The sequence below is a fragment of the Cheilinus undulatus genome, linkage group 8, assembly GCF_018320785.1.
Source record: "Cheilinus undulatus linkage group 8, ASM1832078v1, whole genome shotgun sequence".
Lineage (NCBI taxonomy): Eukaryota > Metazoa > Chordata > Actinopteri > Labriformes > Labridae > Cheilinus > Cheilinus undulatus.
In genome coordinates, this window is record NC_054872.1 from 33203544 (window position 1) to 33223551 (window position 20008).

Consider the following 20008-nt stretch of genomic DNA (forward strand, 5'->3'; position numbering starts at 1 on the left):
TTTCTCACACTAACCTGAGCTGACATGCATTGTTTTGTTAGCCTGACGGAGCGGATATGTCAGACACACAGGTCAAACAAATAACGAGTGGGAACCTGAGCCTAATTTTGGCTCAGCTTGTCTCTGTAGTTCCCTTAACCTGCACCTAATCACTCCCCAAAGGGAAATGTGCCCTTTGACTCTTTGCTGGTCATAACCTAAACATCCTCTTTAAAATACTGGGGATACCATCTGATAAGACTTTGGTATGATCAGATTTTTTGTCAGGTCATGTGGAAGACGCAAAAACCAACCATAAAGATAGTAGAAAACTCATACTGTTGGTTAGATTTATAATAAAACAACGTAACAAATGCAGTGTTTTCCCTCAAATTAAGCTCTTTACAGGTCTCTGGAGCTGTTTTCCCTTAAGGAGGGCTAAATTACCTCATTTCTGTTGACTTATAAGACCCCTACCAAATACAGTACACACCCCCTCCTCCCATTTTGTCCCCTTACATGTAAAATCGGTTGCATGTCAACTCAGCAGCTGGTGCAGCTGTTCTCCTCTTACCTTGTGTGTGTGTGTGTTTTATTAACATATGGATTAAATTAGAGTGCCTGGCCTGGCAGTAAGTGTGAGGTTAATGGCTAACCTGTCAGAGCAGCCCTCACACCACCCCCTCTCTCCCCTTAATTTTCTACCCCTCACATGTATGGATTTGACCTCTCACTCTCATTTAAAAGCCCTCTATCCTTCTCCTCATCCCTATCTCTTCTCCTCCTCTTCTCCTCCATCTTCTTCCCCCCAGCAACAATGACACCTCATATATTTGATCAGCTTTTATGGATTTTCTCCTCTTTGGCCTTTCCTTGCTTGTAAAGACAGGAAAGATATATCCTCTGCTGTCCTCCATCAGTTTCCTGTAATAAATACTTCCGTCTTCCATCTTTTCTTTTGCTCCTTTGTTCTGATTTTGCACAAGCCTGTGCAGCTTTAATTCAAGCCAAAGCAATTACTGGTTGAACAGGATGTGAAAGTCTCATTAATTTTCTGTGTTAATTGAACCTCCAGCCTCTCCATGAATAATAAATGATTAGGGCCCCAACTTCCTCTGAGTTTTTCAAGATGTTTGCAAATGATTCAAGCTAATTTAGAAGTTTGGGAAATTAAGGACCATCTAGTATCTTTTCCCTTGCACTCTCTCTCCATACCCTTCTTTTTTAAAACATTTTTCTCCTTTATTCAGGTGCACAGTAACAACCGCCACACCCAGGGTGTGCGAGTCTTCAGCAAAGTCGAGTGCCTTTTTAAGCCTGGCATACTCCAGCCCTGGTCTTCTCCTGCCCTCTCTTTGCCTGTGCCCCTCGAGGACCTCAAAGACCCCTCTTCACGACCTATCTCCCTCCCACTTGGTGCCCGTCCAGCTCAGATCCTTCGCTGTAAATTCTTCTTTGCTGACCGATGGCTGCTCATCAGCGAGATATCCTTCCTGTCTGGTATGAAGACTTTTTATTCCCCATTTTACTTCCATCTCAGCTTTGCACTTAAGTCATGCATATTCTATGTCTGACTCCATCCTGGAGGTCCTGGAGGATTTTGATTAGTCCAAACAATTGCTGAATTTATACATGAAAAGAGATACCTGAGAGAGAGAAATGGTGTGTGTAAGTCCAATTAGAGTTCTAAATGCCTAAAGTTAAAGTAGGAAAGGTTTGATCAAGAGTTTTACTGTTATCTCCAAACTATGACATAATCATAACAAAGTTTTTGTCCTCGCAGTGGATTTTTTAATTGGTTTAAGGTATCAGCAGTTTTTACAGTCAAGGACCATTTGCCATCTCTGGTGGGGACTCAGCAGAAAAAAAATGCTGTTAAAACACAACAAGGGAAAACAACTGAAAGGTTGAAGTAAGCATTTTAGAAATAAACAGACTACTGTGAAAGTAGAGGTTGAATCAGTCATTCTAGACAGTATTCTTATTATTTAAAAAGTTGAGAAGGATCAGGAAAAAGCAAGCCTCCTGGCAGTTTCTTGTCTTGGGAACACTTTTTTCTGTTAACCACTTACACAGCAAAAAGACGGGGATTTGAATGTCTTCAAGATGAGATTTATGCCTATCTGATGGAGAACTCCTCTGCTGCCCTCCACCTAAGATTGCTTTGACTAATTAAACTGTCCCCTCAACTCAAATACCCTGTCAGGTGTACTGTGATAAGAATCAGTGCTCGATAATCTCATCAAACTCAGGTGACTGAAATGTCTGTGTTGAGTGGGCTGGCATTTTGTGGTTGCTGGACTCCTGCCAGACACCAGCTTTTTTCAAGGTCCTGTCATTGGCTGCACTGGAGTCTTGCCACTAAAACTCCAAAAACTCAAGAGGATCTGGCTGCAGACCTGAATGGTGAGGTGTTTTGGGCGCATCTGTTGCAGACCTATACAATGGGGTGATCTCAATGGTGGGGTGGGAGGTCATTACCCAAGCTGGAACCCCAATGACTTACTGAGTGATGCATATTTTCTGCTTGTTGTCAGAGGTTATGGTAAACAGCCATTTTTCAGCTGAATTTTATGACAATCAAAAATTAACTGAGGAGAAAACATTTTTTTAAAACAACCAAAAACTCAGCAAAACCCCCACCCTCAACCATGGGCACTTCATGCCCATGGTTGAGGTCGCCCCAGTGTAGAGGTCTGCAACAGATGAACCCAAAACGCCCCTCCATAGGGGTCTGCCTCTCAAAAACTTGTAGCCACTAAGCATTTTCATTTGAGACAGGTTTGTAACAGATGCAAACTCAGCTGCTGCCTGGTTGACAAACTTTTCAAAAACAATAACTCAGCCCATTTTGCACATTTAATCAACAGAGCAAAGGTTAGTTGGCCACTTAACAGTAACCGTTTGTCATTACACAGTCATTCAGATTAGTCAAGAAAGATGGATGAATTCCCAGTCAAAAACAACATAATTAACATAATCTCCTGAGATGAACATTGTTTCTCTGAAAACACAACCAGCTGTGACCACAACCACTATTTCCCAACTAACAGACGGTGTGAGTTGCCCTACGGAAACCCCCTAAACATATAAAACATGATTCATTTTCATTAAATTGTCTCTTCCTCTCCTGATCAGAGCCGTTCGATTCAGATGCCACAGAGACGGATTCATTTCCTCCGAATCTCCCAAAGATTCCGACCACCACTTCACCGTCTCCACCTCTTCTCAACCACACCTCCTCTCCCACATCGGGTCACGGCTCCTCCAACGCCACCGCTGGCCCATCTGGTGAGTCCTCTTCTTTATCCCCCCTGCTCTTCTCCCTAACCTCTTCCTGTCTTTACTATCTTTCTTTCCCCCAAACATCATCTCTCAGTTTCCCCTCTTTCATCACCTACTATACTGCTTCATCTACTTCCCCTCCTGCTCTCTCCTAATTCCCCTGATCTCTCCCTCAGCACCTCCTGTCTCTGCACCCATCTCTTCTCTTCACTTGTGATGAGTGTGAGCATGTCGGCTGTGTGTCTAAGCCGTGTGTCTAAAGCATAGCCAAAGGCAGGCAGTGCCAAAGGAGGCCCATGTCTGACTAACATCCCTCTATATCACGAGCTCCCAAATCCTTTGACGCTGTGCCAACTTCTACTGAAGCAAAAGTCAACGCTGAATGTTTATCGCACAGGTTTTTGGTACATAAAGTGCAGGAGAAATCTGCATTAAATTACAGAAAGTCTCCTACAAATTATTGCCAAGTTTCTGGTGTGAACTCTGAGGTTTCATAAAAATGCGCTGATTCCTGCTGTCCATGATTTCCTCTCTTCATCACCCATTTCTGAGTCTTCTTCACCATCTCTCTTTACTCCTTTGTCCATCCTTCGCTCCTCCAGAAACCCCTACTCCAACCACCTCCTTCTTGACGGACACCACTGGTAACTGGACGCTGTCAGGTGAGAGAGAAAAAAAATTAGAGAGGGAGGATAAACCAAGGGACAAGTGCTTGTAACATCCGCTCTGGCCCTCCTCCAGCATCTTAAAACTGTCCCACTGCTGAGTATAAAGTGTAATGGAGGGGAGATTACAGGGGCAGGCTTTGGCACTGTGCTCTCCCCAGGGTTCGAAGATATACAGCTGTATGGAAAATACTAACTGAGATGTTGTGCATTATATATATGCACAATAACAGCTCACTTCCTGCAGTCTCACAAGCTGCATGTTTTCCATCGGGGTCTCTTTCCTACACAGTTGAACAACAACAGGCCTTTTTTAAAAAAAAAAGAAGCTGGAAATGTTTTACTGTTGCGTGTTTTCTGCTTTGTCCTTGTTACTGGCTGTGGTTGGACGGCTTTGTTTGGATTTATTTATTACCAACATGGTGTTGAACTGAGAGAGGGAGAGAGAGATGGAGAGAGAAAGGGGGTTGTTTTCTGTTATAACAATGGCGTGTGTAAATCTTTGGCTTGTAGATGTGTCTATGCGGGCGCATACATGCACGTAAAATGCCATGTATGTTTGGTATGTGTGCCTCTTTTTGATCTTTTTTAACTGCGCTTTTTATTCTAAACCACTGCTGTTTAAGTGCTTTGTTTAGGAGTAAAACTGTTCAGAGGAAACCTAGCATTGTTTATCTCTCTGTAAAATAACATGCTGCATTTATTCTCTAAGGGTGCAAAAATAACTGATTTAGATTAGTGGTCTACCCCAAACCTGTCAAGACAATAACAGTGTTTACTTTGTTTTCTCCAAGCAGTGAGCTCTGAGAGGCTCTGTGCTATGAGTGGGTATCCCAGATACATATTCAAACAGACAGTCTCCATTAGATGTTTAATAAGCCTGATGAAGCTGTACAGGGATATGTGTGTGACCCAACAGTGAGTGTGTGACTGTGCTGAAACAAAGCTCTCAGACTGAACAGTGCATTACACTGCCTATGAAAAGTATTCTCCCCTTGGATGTTTTACCCTTTTATTGAGTTTATAAATCAGTCATGGTCTGTGTGCTTTGGCTATTTTAATAAAAATTATACAAAAATCTTCTTTAATGTTAAAGTGAAAACAGGTTTCTGCAAATTAATGTCAGTTAAATAATGATATTTTATGTATACAAGTGCATAAATATTCAGCCCCTTTAAAGTGACTGATGTTATTCAACAGAGGTCGAGCCAGTTGGTGCTAGTAGTCTCACAATTAGTGAAAAATGGATCACCTGAGTGCAGTAAATGTGTCTCAAGTAATTGTAATGTAAAGGCACCTGTGTGTGGAAGGTCCAGTCACTGGTTAATCAGTATTCCTAGCTACCATTGCACCTTGAAGACAAAAGAACACTCAAAGCAACTCAGAGAAAACTGAAAAGTACAAGTCAGGGGATGGATACAAAAGAATTTCCAAGACATTGAACATTGTAAAAATGGCATTGAAACATCCCCGGAGTTCAGTTAAATCTATCATCAAGGAATATGGCAGATATATGAATCTGCCTAGATCAGGCCGTCCTCGCAAATTGAGTGACCATGCAAGAAGGAAACTTATGAAAGAGGTCACCGAGACACCTATGACTACTCTGAAGAAGTTACAGGCTTCAGCAGCTGTGATGGGACAGACTTTCCATCCAGCAACTGTTGCCTGGATTCTTCACTAATCAAAACTTTATGGGAGAGTGGCAAAGAGAAAGCTGCTGTTACAGAAAACTCATTACATCTCAACTTTAGTTCAAAGGCATGTGGGAGACTCCATGGTCAAGAGGAAAGTTTTTTGGTCTGATGCCATCAGACGAGACGTTATGTTTGCAGACACCAAACACTGAACGTCACCACAAACACACCATCCCTACTGTGAAGCACACTGGTGGCCGCGTCATGCTTTGGGGATGCTTCTCATCAGCCGGCCCTGGAAGGCTTGTGAAGAAAGAGGGTCAAATGAATCCAGCAAAATATAGAAAAATCCTGGAGAGCAATCTTATTCAGTCTGCAAAAAAATCTGGGAGAAGATTTATCTTCCAGCAAGACAATGGCCCGAAGCATACAGAAAATGTTTACGCAGAAATGTTTTAAAGACAACAAGATGTATGCTCTGGAAAGGCTGAGACAAAGCCCAGATGCCAATCCAATAGAGAATTTGTGGCTGGACTTGAAAGGGATAGTTCACATCTGATCCCCATGCAAACTGACAGAGCTTGAGCAGTTTTTCAAAGAAGAATAGAGTAAAATTGCGCTGTCCAGATGTGAAAGCCTGATTGAGACCTATCCATGCAGATGCAGTACTGTGATTGCAGCTAAAGCTGCATCTACTAAATACTGAGTAATAGGGGGTGAACATTAATGCAGTCACTTATTTTGCATTACATGTTTTTGTGCAATTGCTGCTAATTTTTTCAATTCTGTTTTCCCTTTGACATTTAAGAGCCTTTTTTTTCTTTTTTGTCTAGAAAGAAAAATTATATTGACCATGACTAATTTATAAAATCAATAAACGGAGTAAATACTTTTTATAGGGACTGTAGATCATACCAGTCTGTGATCACAAACAAAAATGCACATAAAGTAATCTACACGACAATGCCAGGCCCACAAAATACAGCAGGTATGGTACAAAGAATCTTCACAAATATATAACATTTCCCTCTGTTTTCTCCATCCTCTAGATCCAGACTATGTCGCAAAAACTCCAAGGGCAGGACTTCCTGTAGCCAAGGACGACAGCAGTAATACAGCTATTCTGATAGGCTGTCTAGTGGGCATTATTCTTCTGCTGCTGGCAGTGATTGCTGTCATTCTGTGGAGGCAGTACTGGAAAAAAATACTAGGCAAAGTAAGTTAACACTAAGTTTGCATGTAGTGTTTTTGTGTCATTATGTGCAGCTTGGAGTAAGAAGAGTAAATGGACTTACTTGCAGGTTTGCAAGGTTAATGTTTAGCTGCCTTGAAGGCTTGGCTGCATATGTTCTTTATTTACCCTTTGTTTTATCTAGCAAAGCAGCCAAACATCTATAACAGAGATTTCTGTAACCCCTCTAGAGCATTAAAGATGTATTAAATAAGGGAAAAAACTACTCCTAATTGCGTTTCCCTAAACAACAGTTAATGTGGACAGCCCATAGCTGTGCTGTTTAGAGGGTTCATTACTTCCTACAGAATAAATACCACAAAGTGAGAAAAAGATTTATTGGGCTGAAGTGTCTTTTTAACTCTGTTAAAATGATTGATACCAGACTGAGATTGCTCCTGCCAGTTTTTGGCAGAGTAGCTCTGAATCTCCATCTGGATATTTTATGGGAATCCTTTTACATTTACCTCAAATTATTCAAAGATTACAGGGCGTTTTCTCTAATTGATCACCGTCTGCTTTGGGATATAGACAGCAAACAATATTACACTCAGATGCCAGATTAGGAGGTATACATAGTTAGCATGAATGCAGTCTGCCAGTAGTCCTACCTTCATTCATCATGCTGAAAATGTTTTGAGAGGTAGTTTTGTTACCTTTAAATAATAGTTGTATGATATATTAAGAGCCTCAGGTCTTTTTGTATCCAGCACCAGTGATGTAAATACTCCAGACATATTATGTGAAACGGAATCAATACCTCTCTGAAACGGTTCCAACAGCAGAAATGAAGGAATATGAAAAAGTGTTATGAAGGCAGGACTGTGATATAAAAATGCATTGGTTTTACCCAGCTGTATCTGATAAATCTGCTGAATTTATATTATCTGAGATCAAATACATCATTCTCCCTTCCAGGCCCAGGGAAGTCTTTCCAGTGATGAGCTGCGAGTTCACCTGTCAGTCCCCTCAGACAACGTAGTCATCAACAACACACACAGCTACTCAAGCCGCTACCAACGCATCCACACGTTCCCAGATGACCGTGACCATGATAGAGAGGGGGAAGGAGAGTACCAAGAACCAAGTGCTCTCCTACGGCCGAGGGATCACAGAGACAGCACAGGTAAATTATACTCAAAGAAAGCACACAGTTATGTTTGAGATGATGGGATCCATTGTGTCTGTTGCTGCTTAGTGCTTTAGTAAAACAAATCATATGTAATTTGTTGTTTCATTGCGTGACAGAGAACATGCCTGTGTGCAGTGTAACTACCACATGTTAAATTCATGTAGGCAGAGACTGATGTGGAGTCAGACACACAACTGGCATGGAGACATTGAATAATGTAAAACAGTAAAACCTACCATATGTACAGAATTTTATTCTCTACAAACATGTATGTGGTTTGTGTGGATTGCTTCATGTCTGTGCTTATGCTTTCGCAACCTCCATTTATTGATAGTACCAATAAGCCAGCCAGCGGGAGAAAAATGTGGCATGCATATCAAGCAAACACTGGTATTACGATATATTCCCCCACACCAAACAAAGTAAATCAAACCAAACGCCCCATGAGGAAGACTGCCTCCAAAAGATGCATGTCACAGGGGGTGCACAAATGAGCTATTGTTCTAAGAAAAGGGAAGAAAGAGAAAAGAGGGAAGAAAAAAAGAGGAGGAAAGAAAGTAAAAGCATTCCTTTACTCTCATTGCACAACAGGAGGTCTGCATGCCGTTTTTACAAGGCGCCTGTGAGTTTGAAATAACATGTGTAACAGAAACATTATTTCATCCACTGTTTTTTTATGTTTGGTTGTGTTAACTTTGCTTGTTCTTGCTATGCTCTTTTGTTCTCCATGTGTCAGTGCAACCCCCCCTCCTTCTATCTATTATAATGGATATGCTAACATGCTAATGGAGTTGATGTGTTTTGTTTTTTGTTTGTGTATTTTGTGTCATGTGCATCCTCTGTATGATCCATACCGTTATTCCTGCCCGTACCCTGCCTCCTCCTGTGTGTTTGTGTACGTTTATGTGTGCCAGCCTTGCTGTTAAAAAACAACCCAGCATATGACCTGCTCCTGTCAGATCACAGAAAAGGCGCAAGATCCCTGGTAGTCCCCAGCACCTCTCAGGCTCAGGAAAAGAGCCTCAATGTGCCCCAGGGTAAGAGACCTCGAACTGGGCCAGCACAGCAAGGAGGGAACCCTACCTCTCTTCTTTATTACCTATCTCTCTGTCCAGGGTTTGCTTATAGACAAATAGAAATATGACTCATCTATTTTGCATGTGTCTAACCATCATGATCTTTGCATAATTAGTCACTCACTACTCACCATTTCTTTTGTTTAAAGGGATGGCTTGGTATTTGGGGAATTGTTCAAGTTTCTTGGACGGGTTGACTCACACTTGTGTTTTTTGTACTCGCAGCATGGTTCTGTCAATGGAAATGTCTGTCTGTTGGTCCATAACTATCCAAGCAGAAACCTCAGTATTGAAAAACAAAGCCAATATGCAAGTGTTAAAAAACTGCATGTCCTTTAGTAGCATCCACTTCAAAAACAGTTTTGGTCTCTACAGTAAAGAACATCAACATGAAGTCTTTTCTTTGATTCAAGACCATGGACTATCTATATCAGAGATGGGCAACTTTGGTTACTAAGACAGCTGCATGAATTTTATTTTTACTGCCAGTGGGCCAAATTGTTACAACTTGTGGGATACTCTCAATCTAAGAATTATAAATATTTATCATTTAACAAAAGAAACAAATACATATATAGCTTTCAGCATGTAAATTGCAGTTATTAATCTCTAAATTTATAAAATTAAGCTTCATAATCATGAAAAATGAGGCAGTAAATCTGCTCTAGGATGGTGTAGGGTGTGTCGGTTGAATGAGCTGAAGTCATGCCCACTCACGAGAAATACGATCCTTTCAAATTTAAAGAAATGCTCCTGATCAGAGAGCAGCTGCCTGACTCTGTGCCAGAGCAGAGAGACAGAAGTTAGGGATTAAATTTACTGTTTTCTGGTACAAATCTCTCTGTTGTTATACTTTTAATGACCTGTAGACCAATGTGGCTGAAAGATTTGGGAAATTTACCCCACAGTGAACATAAACCCAGCATGTTACTGACTGTTAACAATGAAGGCAGTGACATCAGCTAACAACAGACTGTACTGAGATGAACTAATCGGTGATTTTATATCAGTGTAGCATTAGGGGGGCAGGGTAATTTCCCTTCAAGACTGGTGATGGGCTCATATATTAGACCTACTCAAATGAAACCAAGCCAAGGAAGGGGCAAACAACTCTCTAACTGTCTAAATAAAAAATACAGTCACATGTAGATCCCAGTGTTGTCACATTTTTTTCAGCAACCTTATTCCAACATAACTAGAGTTTTAAGACGCAAAGTTTGGATTTCAATTTACAGAGACATTAATGATGCATGTAAAATATTTTACAGCAATAATCACAGCCATTTATACATCTAATTTCTTTCTAACACATACCAGTTATCAAAGATAATTACGGAAATATTTCTGTTTTATTGTTTTTACAAGTTCTTGATATTTAGAATTGACTTCTGGGCCACATTGAGTCAGAAGGAGGGATGCATGTGGCCCCTTGGCCACCAGTTGCTCACCACTGAGCTACATGGATTTAGCCACTATAAACGTCAGCTGTTGGTTTGTGGAGCACAGTTTTAAAGTCTAGGAGTTTGCTTCAGTCATCGGCTTCTTGTTGTCCTGGATCAAAAGTGTTGGTACCTGAAGGATCATCTCTTTAATCGTTGATTTGGAGGTGGTTGGGTTGACTTTAGGCTTAAGGACCTTGTATACAGGCTTTACTTTTGAAACCAAGAGGCTACTAAGATTTTAATTAAACTTTATTTTAACATCTAATCTCATCTTCATATCAAAATTGTTGTATATCAAGTGACATCCTTCAATATCTAATGGTAGAAATCTAAAAAAGAAGTATTCATTGTTTACAGAGGATACTTCGCTACTTTACTGATTCTGTTTTTGCTTTCATTAGCACCACCCTCAGCTTAAGGTTTGGGCTTTTAAAATAAAAGTTTGAGCGACTATGTGATTACTTTAAATTCTGCTAAATGAGATCTTCCTTGCTGTTATAACTGTGATCTTCTGACATTTCTTCTACTACCAAATTCCTGCAAAACTTGGCACATTTTCTTCTTCCTTTGCTGTATTTTTAGTTCTGGGCTTTTGGAAAGTAGAAGCAGGCTCAAAGGTGAAGTAACCTGATTAAAGAGCTGCTAGCACAGCTTTAAACTAATGTAATTGTCTCTGGTATGTTCAAAATACACTTATACTGAGTGCATTAATGGTTTAACACCTGCTTGGTGTAGGTATTTGTGGCATAACTGCATAAATTTGTAAATTAACATTAAAATTCAGTATTCTGTTCAGGCACTGTGTGCACTGAGCCTGAACAGAAAGTTTCTTATCATCGTCATTATGATTTTAACAAAGGTATATCACTTAGTATTCAAAACCTGCTCTACCAACAAGTTTTTGAGTTATGTGGGCTGCCAGACCCTCATGGAAGCTGATAGTGTTGAATATTAAGTTGCTGAATCTTTATTGAATTAAACCTGTGAGAGGTTTTTTATCAGATAGTACAGCAATAGATTTTAATGTATCTCAAACCCAAATGGATTAGACCAATACTGTTTGGAAAAAAGGCTGTTTCTGAAGCAGAACTCTCATCCATCACAAGGAGTAAAGCTTGCATTTTTCTGATTTAGATAACTTGCCTCGCAATCACAAGAAGGTGGGTTTTAAGCTGGGAATGTGGTTTTAAGCACTGCAAGGCAGATTCAGCATTTGTGTCAAAAGGCACTTCAATTGTCCCCAAACTTCAAATCAAAACATGAGCAGATGATGATAAATGAGCATTTTATAATCACTATATTAAACTCATTAACATTCAAAATGGTTGCCACAAACTCACTCTTCATTTAGCTTCTTCCCAGTCTATCTAGCTTTATTGTTTGTCTTTTATTTCGTTGTTTCAAACTTTATGTTCAGCCACATTTTCAGGATTTATATAAAGTACAGAACCTTGGGAAGTTTAGAGTGCCGCACAAGGTTTTTGATTTTATTGTCAAAGAAAACTTCCCCAAATCCAAGCTGTCCCTCGTAATATGTTTTCTGATGACACCGTCTGATTTATTCACTCACAGTCTGTCTCAAAGTAAAACAAGGCTTTACATAATCACACACTCTTCACGTTATCTCTTTTTTTATCCACCCTGTCTGTCTCCTTCCCCTCCCTGCAGCTTGTGGTTTGGACTTGGACATGGAGAAAGGTTTCCCTCCGACTCAAGAAGAGCCCCCACCCTACCCTGGCTCCCCTCCTTACCCCTCCCTGTCTCCCCCCGTGTCTCCCCCACTGCCTCCCAGCGTTCCTCACTATGCTGAGGCAGACATTGTGAGCTTGCAGGGTGTCAGTGGGAACAACACCTATGCCGTGCCTGCCTTGGCCTCCTCAAGCCCTGGGGCCGATGCTGTGCCACTGCCAGAGCTGCCTCGTCAGTGTCTCATCTTTAAAGAGAAACTGGGAGAAGGACAGTTTGGAGAGGTAAGAAATACCCTTAAAACTGTGTGAGGACGTAAGGTTTATCAACAAGATCTGTATCAGTATCTGTATTTCTTTGTTTAAAGGTGCACTTGTGTGAAATCGAGAACCCTCAGGACCTTCCTAACCTGGAGTTCCCTTTTAATGTGAGAAAAGGTCGCCCTCTGCTGGTAGCAGTGAAGATCCTGCGCCCAGATGCCTCCAAGAATGCCAGGTCTGTAATTTCATACACAGTTGAGCATGGCTTCAGTGGGCTTTACAGTTTTTCTTTCCACTGTTACAGCTTATCTCCACTGTGCCTATGAACAGCAGCACTCCCACTGGTCAGTTTAAAAGGAATGAATCTCCCATTAGGATAATAATAGCTACCCATCAGTACCCCCTACCAAGGAGGCTTCCCCTCTCTCAGATTGCCACTTATTCTATTTAGAAGACATTTTAAAAGATCCAAAACTTCAAACAGTGTAAGTGGTGTAGAAAATGGATGGATGGGTTTGACTGTTTTCATCATTTCAGTCTTTCAGCCTTGGTTATATTTCAGCATATTTAAGATACTTTTAAAGCCTCCATTTTACCCCCAATCTTGACAGAGGAAATAATATTTTAGATGTGGTTTAATATAATTTTTCTAATTGTCTATTTTGCTGTGATGGTTTGCCTCTACAGAGCAGTGTGTGGACTTCAGAAAATCAAGCCTTTACAAACTACATCATCTCATACATTTATTTTCACTAATGTGCTGGTAGTCAGCTATCTGACATTACTGACTTGTTTGGTAGCAGAGAAGCAGAGATTTAACCCAAGCTTCAGACCCATAGCCCTTAAATAAATCCCTTTGGATTTCTCTGGCTGACACTGTTTTCACCACCTGCTTGTTTACTTTGGCTCTCTCTGCTATTTCGCTCTGGGCAGGTAAAACCAGCTTGTGTAGAATCAAGGTTAGTGAGAGACAAAGCAGCACAGACATTGACCAGCATAACAAATCAATGAGGTGAAAGACTACACTGAGTCTCAGACAGGGAGATTGATTCTCAAGCACGTCAGCAACCTTCTTATCTGAATCAGTTCAACATCAAAAGAGGCTGCTAAAAACATTAGAACGTGATTTTTTTAGATGTAAGGGCTAAAAAAGAACCTTTGACTCTCTCTCTATACCTGCATTGCTTAATCTCTTCTCCATCAAAGAGTTCCCTGTTCTTTACTCTTCCTTCTCGCCTCATTAGAAATGACTTCCTGAAAGAGGTGAAGATCTTGTCTCGCCTCAAGGACCCGAACATCATCCGTCTGCTTGGAGTTTGTGTGAGCAGTGATCCCCTCTGCATGGTAACTGAGTACATGGAGTGTGGAGATTTGAACCAGTATCTGTCCCACCGAGTGCTTCTGGATAAGACAGGACCATCACACAACACGCCAACCATCAGGTGAACTAGAACTGAACACTGAAAAAATTATATACACACTCATATACAATTAGGATATAAATAAACTCACAGTCACAGTAGTATTAATTATTCTCTTCATTGATCATCTTTCTCTCCCAGTTATCCAGCCCTTATCTCCATGGCCAGTCAGATCGCATCAGGTATGAAGTTCCTCTCCTCCCTGAACTTCGTACACCGAGATCTGGCCACTCGTAACTGTCTAGTCGGTGGGGAGAGGGGTGAGAATGGAGAGGATCCGGGTGGTGAGCGTCACATCAAAATAGCTGATTTTGGCATGAGCAGGAACTTGTACGCTGGAGATTACTACAGGATCCAGGGCAGAGCTGTGCTGCCAATTCGCTGGATGGCATGGGAGTGTATTCTCATGGTGAGATGACAGGAATGATGTGTAATGTTTGCATTTACTGAATCAAATTTGGTATGTTGTATAAGGATTATGCTTCATTTCTTTGTTAAAGCTGGAGTTTTTAAGCTTTAAAAGTATGATTCAATTTTAGATTAAAAATATTCAGTAGACCAAATACTTCTTATTTTCAGAAAAACAGTTTCCATAATAGAAATATCAACCATTTTTCTCCCTTATTTCCTTTTATTAAGGACTGTAAAAAGATTTTCTGATTTTACATGCAACAACAGCCCCTTGTTTACTGTAAATAGTGGCAGTCAGTGTCTTTGTGCTAATGACATTCCCATTCTGTTCAAAGGAATAAACTTTTAATCAGCGCTGTAGTACAGGTTAGATGCAGGTATATGGAGTTCACCCATTTACTATTTAGTCTCCTTATAGAGTATTTACACTTCTTAACCCCCACTGATGCACAACATTTAGAAGTATGATGCAGTCTTTTTTTCCTAACATGGTGGACACATGACCAGCCTTACTCTGTCTCTAACTGGCTACAGCCTGTTATTGCCCTCTTAGCTGGTTTGGATAAGAATATAAGGGGGTACGGCAGTCAGAGGCAGAGTATGGCTGTTCCTGCTTTCCTCATCATAATTTGATAATCTTGCTTTTCGAAGTTGCTGTTCATTGTACAAACACAAGGTGATCAATCTTTAATTGGTTAGCCTTTGTTTATGTGCAAGAAAAATACAAATGTCACTAAAAAAACAACACAATCAAACAAAACAAACATAAAAAACCTGTTGTACCAAATCCTTTCCCAGTAAGGCAAAGATTCTCCAATATAATGTTTTGAGTACTCCATCCATATGTATTCAGTGGTTAAAGGTTTACATAAAGTTTGCTGAAAAAGAGTGTATAGCTGTGAAACCACCCAATCTTTTGCTGTCTGTTAACCAAAGTAATCTGTAGAGGGTGTGAGGTTAGTGGAGTGTTCTATGATACTTTATATGTTTTCATAGACAACTGAAGTTGAAAATAAAGATAAAGGGATAAACCTGATAGATTATAACAGTCCTAAATCATTACAATCCTGAAGTGTATTCTCATTATAAATGTCTTCCAAGTGTATGAAAACCTCTTCTGCACCAGGCGGAGTATGAGAACGAGATACCGCTTCTGAGCAGAGAATAGTAGTGGAAAAACTGGGATCTGAAAGCTTCACTGTACTAAATATATAACAAGTTGTTCATCTTTTCATCTTTAGAGTATACCTCTTCTGAGGGCAACATTACACCACTACGTTAAACTCCTTTTTTCCCTTTTATAGGATATTAATCTGTTAAGATATTGAAATTTAAAAGACTTGTGCAATGTAGAGATTTATGAAACATAACAGAAAAGTTGAATAAACATGTCATGACTTGTCCTTCTGTAATGATGTTCATTCTTAGTTTGTTTGCACCAAAACACCAAGTCTAATTCTTGAAATGTAAAAACATACCTGGCAATAAACTTAATAGTTATTCTTAATCTAACACTGATGGAAAGTGTACCTATGAATACCATGTGATGTTTGTTTTTGTGTCACAGGGGAAGTTCACCACAGCCAGCGATGTGTGGGCGTTTGGGGTCACTCTGTGGGAGATGCTGAGCGTTTGTCAGGAGCAGCCGTACTCCAACCTCACAGATGAACAAGTCATTGACAATGCAGGAGAGTTCTTCAGAGACCAGGGCAGACAGGTACAACACAGAGACACGTGTATGGGTAAAATTTTGGGGTTGTTTTATTTCAATTTTATTACCTCCGCCAAGGAGGTTATGTGATCGGCAGGGTTTGTTACTTAGTTTGTCTTTTAGTTTGTTAGTCAGTTTGTTAGTTTGTTAGCAACACAACTCAAAAAGTTATGGACGGATTTCGATGAAATTTTCAGGAAATGTCAGAAATGGCATAAGGAAGAACTGATTACATTTTGGGAGTGATCCGGATCACTGTCTGGATCCAGGAATTTTTTAAAGGATTCTTTACTATTGGGAGATAGGGCTAATGGCGGAGGTCTGCGCTGTCCGAGTGCTTTTCTAGTTTATTTATGTACTCCATACAGGGCTTTCCACAGACAAATAGGGTAGTAAGGTTTAATAAAATCATGGATGATGAACAATTTTCTCTCACTGAACTACAGTAAATCAGAACTCACGTTTATAATTAATCACTCACCAAACCCCTCATTATTTCAGCCTCCAAACTGGCATTTCCACCCCATCCCCTTCCCCTCACATTTGAAGCCTTGGTATACATTTTGACAGTCACCTCTCATTAATCAGTATGCCACCCAAAATGCTTCTTTCACGTGAAAAACATAGCCCACATCCGTCCGTTTAATCCATACCCTCATCAGTTCCTGACTAGATTACAACAGTAGCATCCTCTATAGCAGTGGTTCTCAACGGGGTGAGTTACGGGACTCACCATCAACTCCTCAAGAAGAATTGTGACTCAAATTTTGGAGATTTTTTGGTCAATCAGATGTTTTTGATAAAAAATATTAGAGCATGGGCCTAAGACAGTACAAAGGGTGTAACAAAACAATGAAACAGGACATAACATGCATGTTTTGTAGAGTCTCTTAGACAGTTTGGCGCAATTTTTTTTCCAGATACACATCCCACCAGAAAGGGCTTTGACCCACTTTTGGGTCCCAACCTACCAGTTGAGAACCACTGCCTTCTTACCCACACCTGCTCCTGTTACCACATCAACCCTGTCCTTTGAAACCTCCTCGTCCATTTCTAACCATCCCCTATCATTTAATTTAAAATCCTGCTCCTCACTCATAAAGTTGTTTTCTGTTGTGTTTATTTCATCTGCATTTAATGTTGCTCTTCTGATGTTTTGAATCTTTTTAGCTTTTGTACAGTGTCTGTGATTTTCTTTTTTATGAAAAGTGCTTCATAAATAGAATGTATTAGAAAAGGACAGCGGTTACACAAACCTTCATAACTTCCTCTGTATTCCTCTGACTTGCAGGTGTATCTGAGTAAGCCAGCAGTGTGTCCTCAGGGTCTCTATGAGCTCATGTTGAGCTGCTGGAACAGAGACTGCAAGCTTCGTCCATCCTTTGCTTACATCCACTCCTTTCTCACTGAGGACGCCATGAACATGGTGTAAAGGAGAGAAGCACAGCAAGGAGAAAAGAAACTCCATGGAGAAGGAAACAGTTTGCACGTTTGTGGATCTTTGCTACGGATGGAGGTTGTGGTGGAGGTGCTGCAGAGCTGAGGTGGAGGAGAAGGGAGAGTGGGTTGCTCGCTTTTATATTTGTACTTATTTGGGTGGATGGGGCTGAGACACCGCTGGTTCGGTTTATTTCCACATCAGACCCCTACCCCAAAACCAAAAGTAAGCTTTTGATAGGCAACGGCCCGAGTTACATTTCACAGTGGTGGGTGGTGGGTGCAGTCTGCATAGGAACTTTCTCTATTCTCAGATTCTTAACATGTAGGAGTGATCGGGATCATAGACGGCTAGGAAATGAACAGGTTTTAAGTTTCAGGTTTTGTTTCATCTCACTTCAAGGGTAACGGGTGGAGGAACACACGAGCTACACAACAAGAAACTTCTGTCAACACAACACCCACACTTTTAAGTTCACACCCAAATACAGTCTTAGTGTTCATGTACACAAATCCTGCTGCACACATTGAAATCAGTCATTCAGTAGGATTTCCCCAGAGTCCAGACCCTTTTACAGACATGAAAACACACATAATTATAACAATCGGATCAAAGTCTATGAAAAAACATCAGTGGGATAGTGACCCACATCTTCAGCTTTAACTCGGAGTATTGTGAACTCGTGTGAAATGATCCTGACCAGACAACAGCAGCCCCGCCCTCTCTGCAAGTTTGCTCTCATTATCTGACCCCTATTACAGTCAAAAAGCCAGAGCTGTTTTTGAACCCATCTCTGAGCCACTGATGGATAAACTTTACCCCTGGTGCCAAAAGGGACTTGACGACAACAGCACAGAAAAGAAGATCGTTCCGCCGTCATGGAGATGTGACCCACAAACTGGAGCGTCTTTTCTAAGCTGAGAGACAAAACCGCCTGCAGGGGCACCGGACACAATATCCTCAGCGCCTGCTCAGGTGTTTAAGCAATCGTTAGTGTCCGACTGACCGAGGCATAACGTATAGAGGTAAAATTCCACAACCAGCTGCACTTTAAATCCAACATGCATATCTCCGGCCATGATGAAACTTTTCTATGTAAGGGCCCTGAGATGATTCCTGTCCTCTTGGATTCAAATACCTGCAAAAATGTCAAATATTTGAAAATGAAATTTAGGACAGTCTTTCTGCCTTGTTAACCTGTCCCAAGAGGCATTGCCAAAACCATAAGATGTAAAATATTCTTTTGAAATGGATTGGCACCATCAGTGTATCATTAAATGTAAAAAAGAAATCAGTTCACTGAATTAAGACATGCTTTCTCCTTAAAATTATTTGTTTGTCTTCCAAATGATTTACTGTTATAAACAGTTATGGTATCACTCAGACCTGATAGGAGTGTGAATGCCATAAATGTCTGTATTATCCCATATTAGTATATTAAGCTGACTGTGGTAGAATCAATCATCTGCCTTACTGATTGTACTGTACAGCACTGTAAATCAGTCCAAGATGATCATCAAATTCTACATGTTTACTGATCGTGAATGGTTCTGCCATTTGAGTCATTTTGATACACTGTAGTTCAATTAAACCCATATTTTTATAAATATTCTGTATGTACTTAGACACTCCTGTGTCTGATTTTGTCCTTTTGTGTGTCTGAACTCGATCAGTTATATTATGTAAATATTTTAAGGACAGAATTGTAATTTCCTTTACTAATATATGGAAAAGTCTTTGTTACATTTGGGATCTTCTGTATCTCTGTAGAACGCTTGCTACCTTGACGCCATTGTAATTCATTGTCTATTTTTGTAGATGTTTTAATAAAGTTAACCTTTTCAAATACAAGAAGATATGCTCTGAGGCTGTGTAACTGCGGTCTTTTAAAAAAATGTGTAGCTTTTTTATTTCTCTATAAAAGTGATGCTGATAATCTTTCAAGTTTAGTCACCTAATTCAAGTTTTAATCAAGGCTGGTTCATTACAACTGGTTTGAACATGTAATCATCTGTACAGTTTGGTTTGGTACAGTCAACCTTGCTCTTGCATGTGTTTCTACAGGCAATGGCCATCAAACCTCACTAAAGGTGATAGAAAAAACAGTTCTTATAGAAGATCTGTATCATTTGGCTCAGCTCGATAATAAGCTGGTCTTTTGGCTACCATTTGGCTTTTAAATGCCAAATGGCATCACTTGTCATCTTGATTCGTCTTTTTAATCTCACCAGTACCCTATAAGGGTCATTTACTAATAGTACGCCACTGTTTAGTTTAAAAGCCTGATTATGACAAAATAAGGGAGGGAAGCTGGAACAGAGGCACAACTAGTCTCTTAGCCAGTGTTTGTCCATTATTACATTTGTCTTGTGGGACTGGGGGATTCTTTTGACCAATCAACAGACTGCAGTGCATCTCGCTCCACCATTCAGGGTTGGACAGGTATATTTGGCACCCCAGCAAATGGCTGCTGGAAAAAAGATTGGATATTCTAACTGCTTGATGGAAGCTTAGCTTCTTTTAGCTTCTGATATTTAACAAGAGAAGTCAAACTCAGCTTTGGGTGCTGTTGCATACATGAAGTATTTCATATACACTATCTTTAGGCAATTGATTTGAGAGGAACCCTGCATT

The 20008-nt window shown here is 40.4% G+C and overlaps 1 protein-coding gene across 4 annotated transcripts in view; it reads left to right on the top strand.

Annotated features, from left to right (window-relative positions):
- Window positions 1-19240, top strand: part of ddr1 (discoidin domain receptor tyrosine kinase 1) — a 55218-nt gene extending 35978 nt beyond the window's left edge. The window contains exons 9-20 of one of the 4 annotated variants that reach the window (XM_041793302.1): window positions 1230-1479; window positions 3118-3270; window positions 3867-3926; window positions 6616-6782; window positions 7716-7923; window positions 8844-8966; window positions 12116-12417; window positions 12501-12628; window positions 13638-13835; window positions 13956-14223; window positions 15793-15942; window positions 17228-19240. In XM_041793302.1, the coding sequence (XP_041649236.1) occupies window positions 1230-1479; window positions 3118-3270; window positions 3867-3926; window positions 6616-6782; window positions 7716-7923; window positions 8844-8966; window positions 12116-12417; window positions 12501-12628; window positions 13638-13835; window positions 13956-14223; window positions 15793-15942; window positions 17228-17368 (2148 nt within the window). In that variant the 3' untranslated portion in view covers window positions 17369-19240. The remainder of the gene's footprint in view (window positions 1-1229; window positions 1480-3117; window positions 3271-3866; window positions 3927-6615; window positions 6783-7715; window positions 7924-8843; window positions 8967-12115; window positions 12418-12500; window positions 12629-13637; window positions 13836-13955; window positions 14224-15792; window positions 15943-17227) is intronic. The other 3 variants (XM_041793303.1, XM_041793305.1, XM_041793304.1) reach the window with 3 other exon arrangements.
- Window positions 19241-20008: the final 768 nt, after the last annotated feature.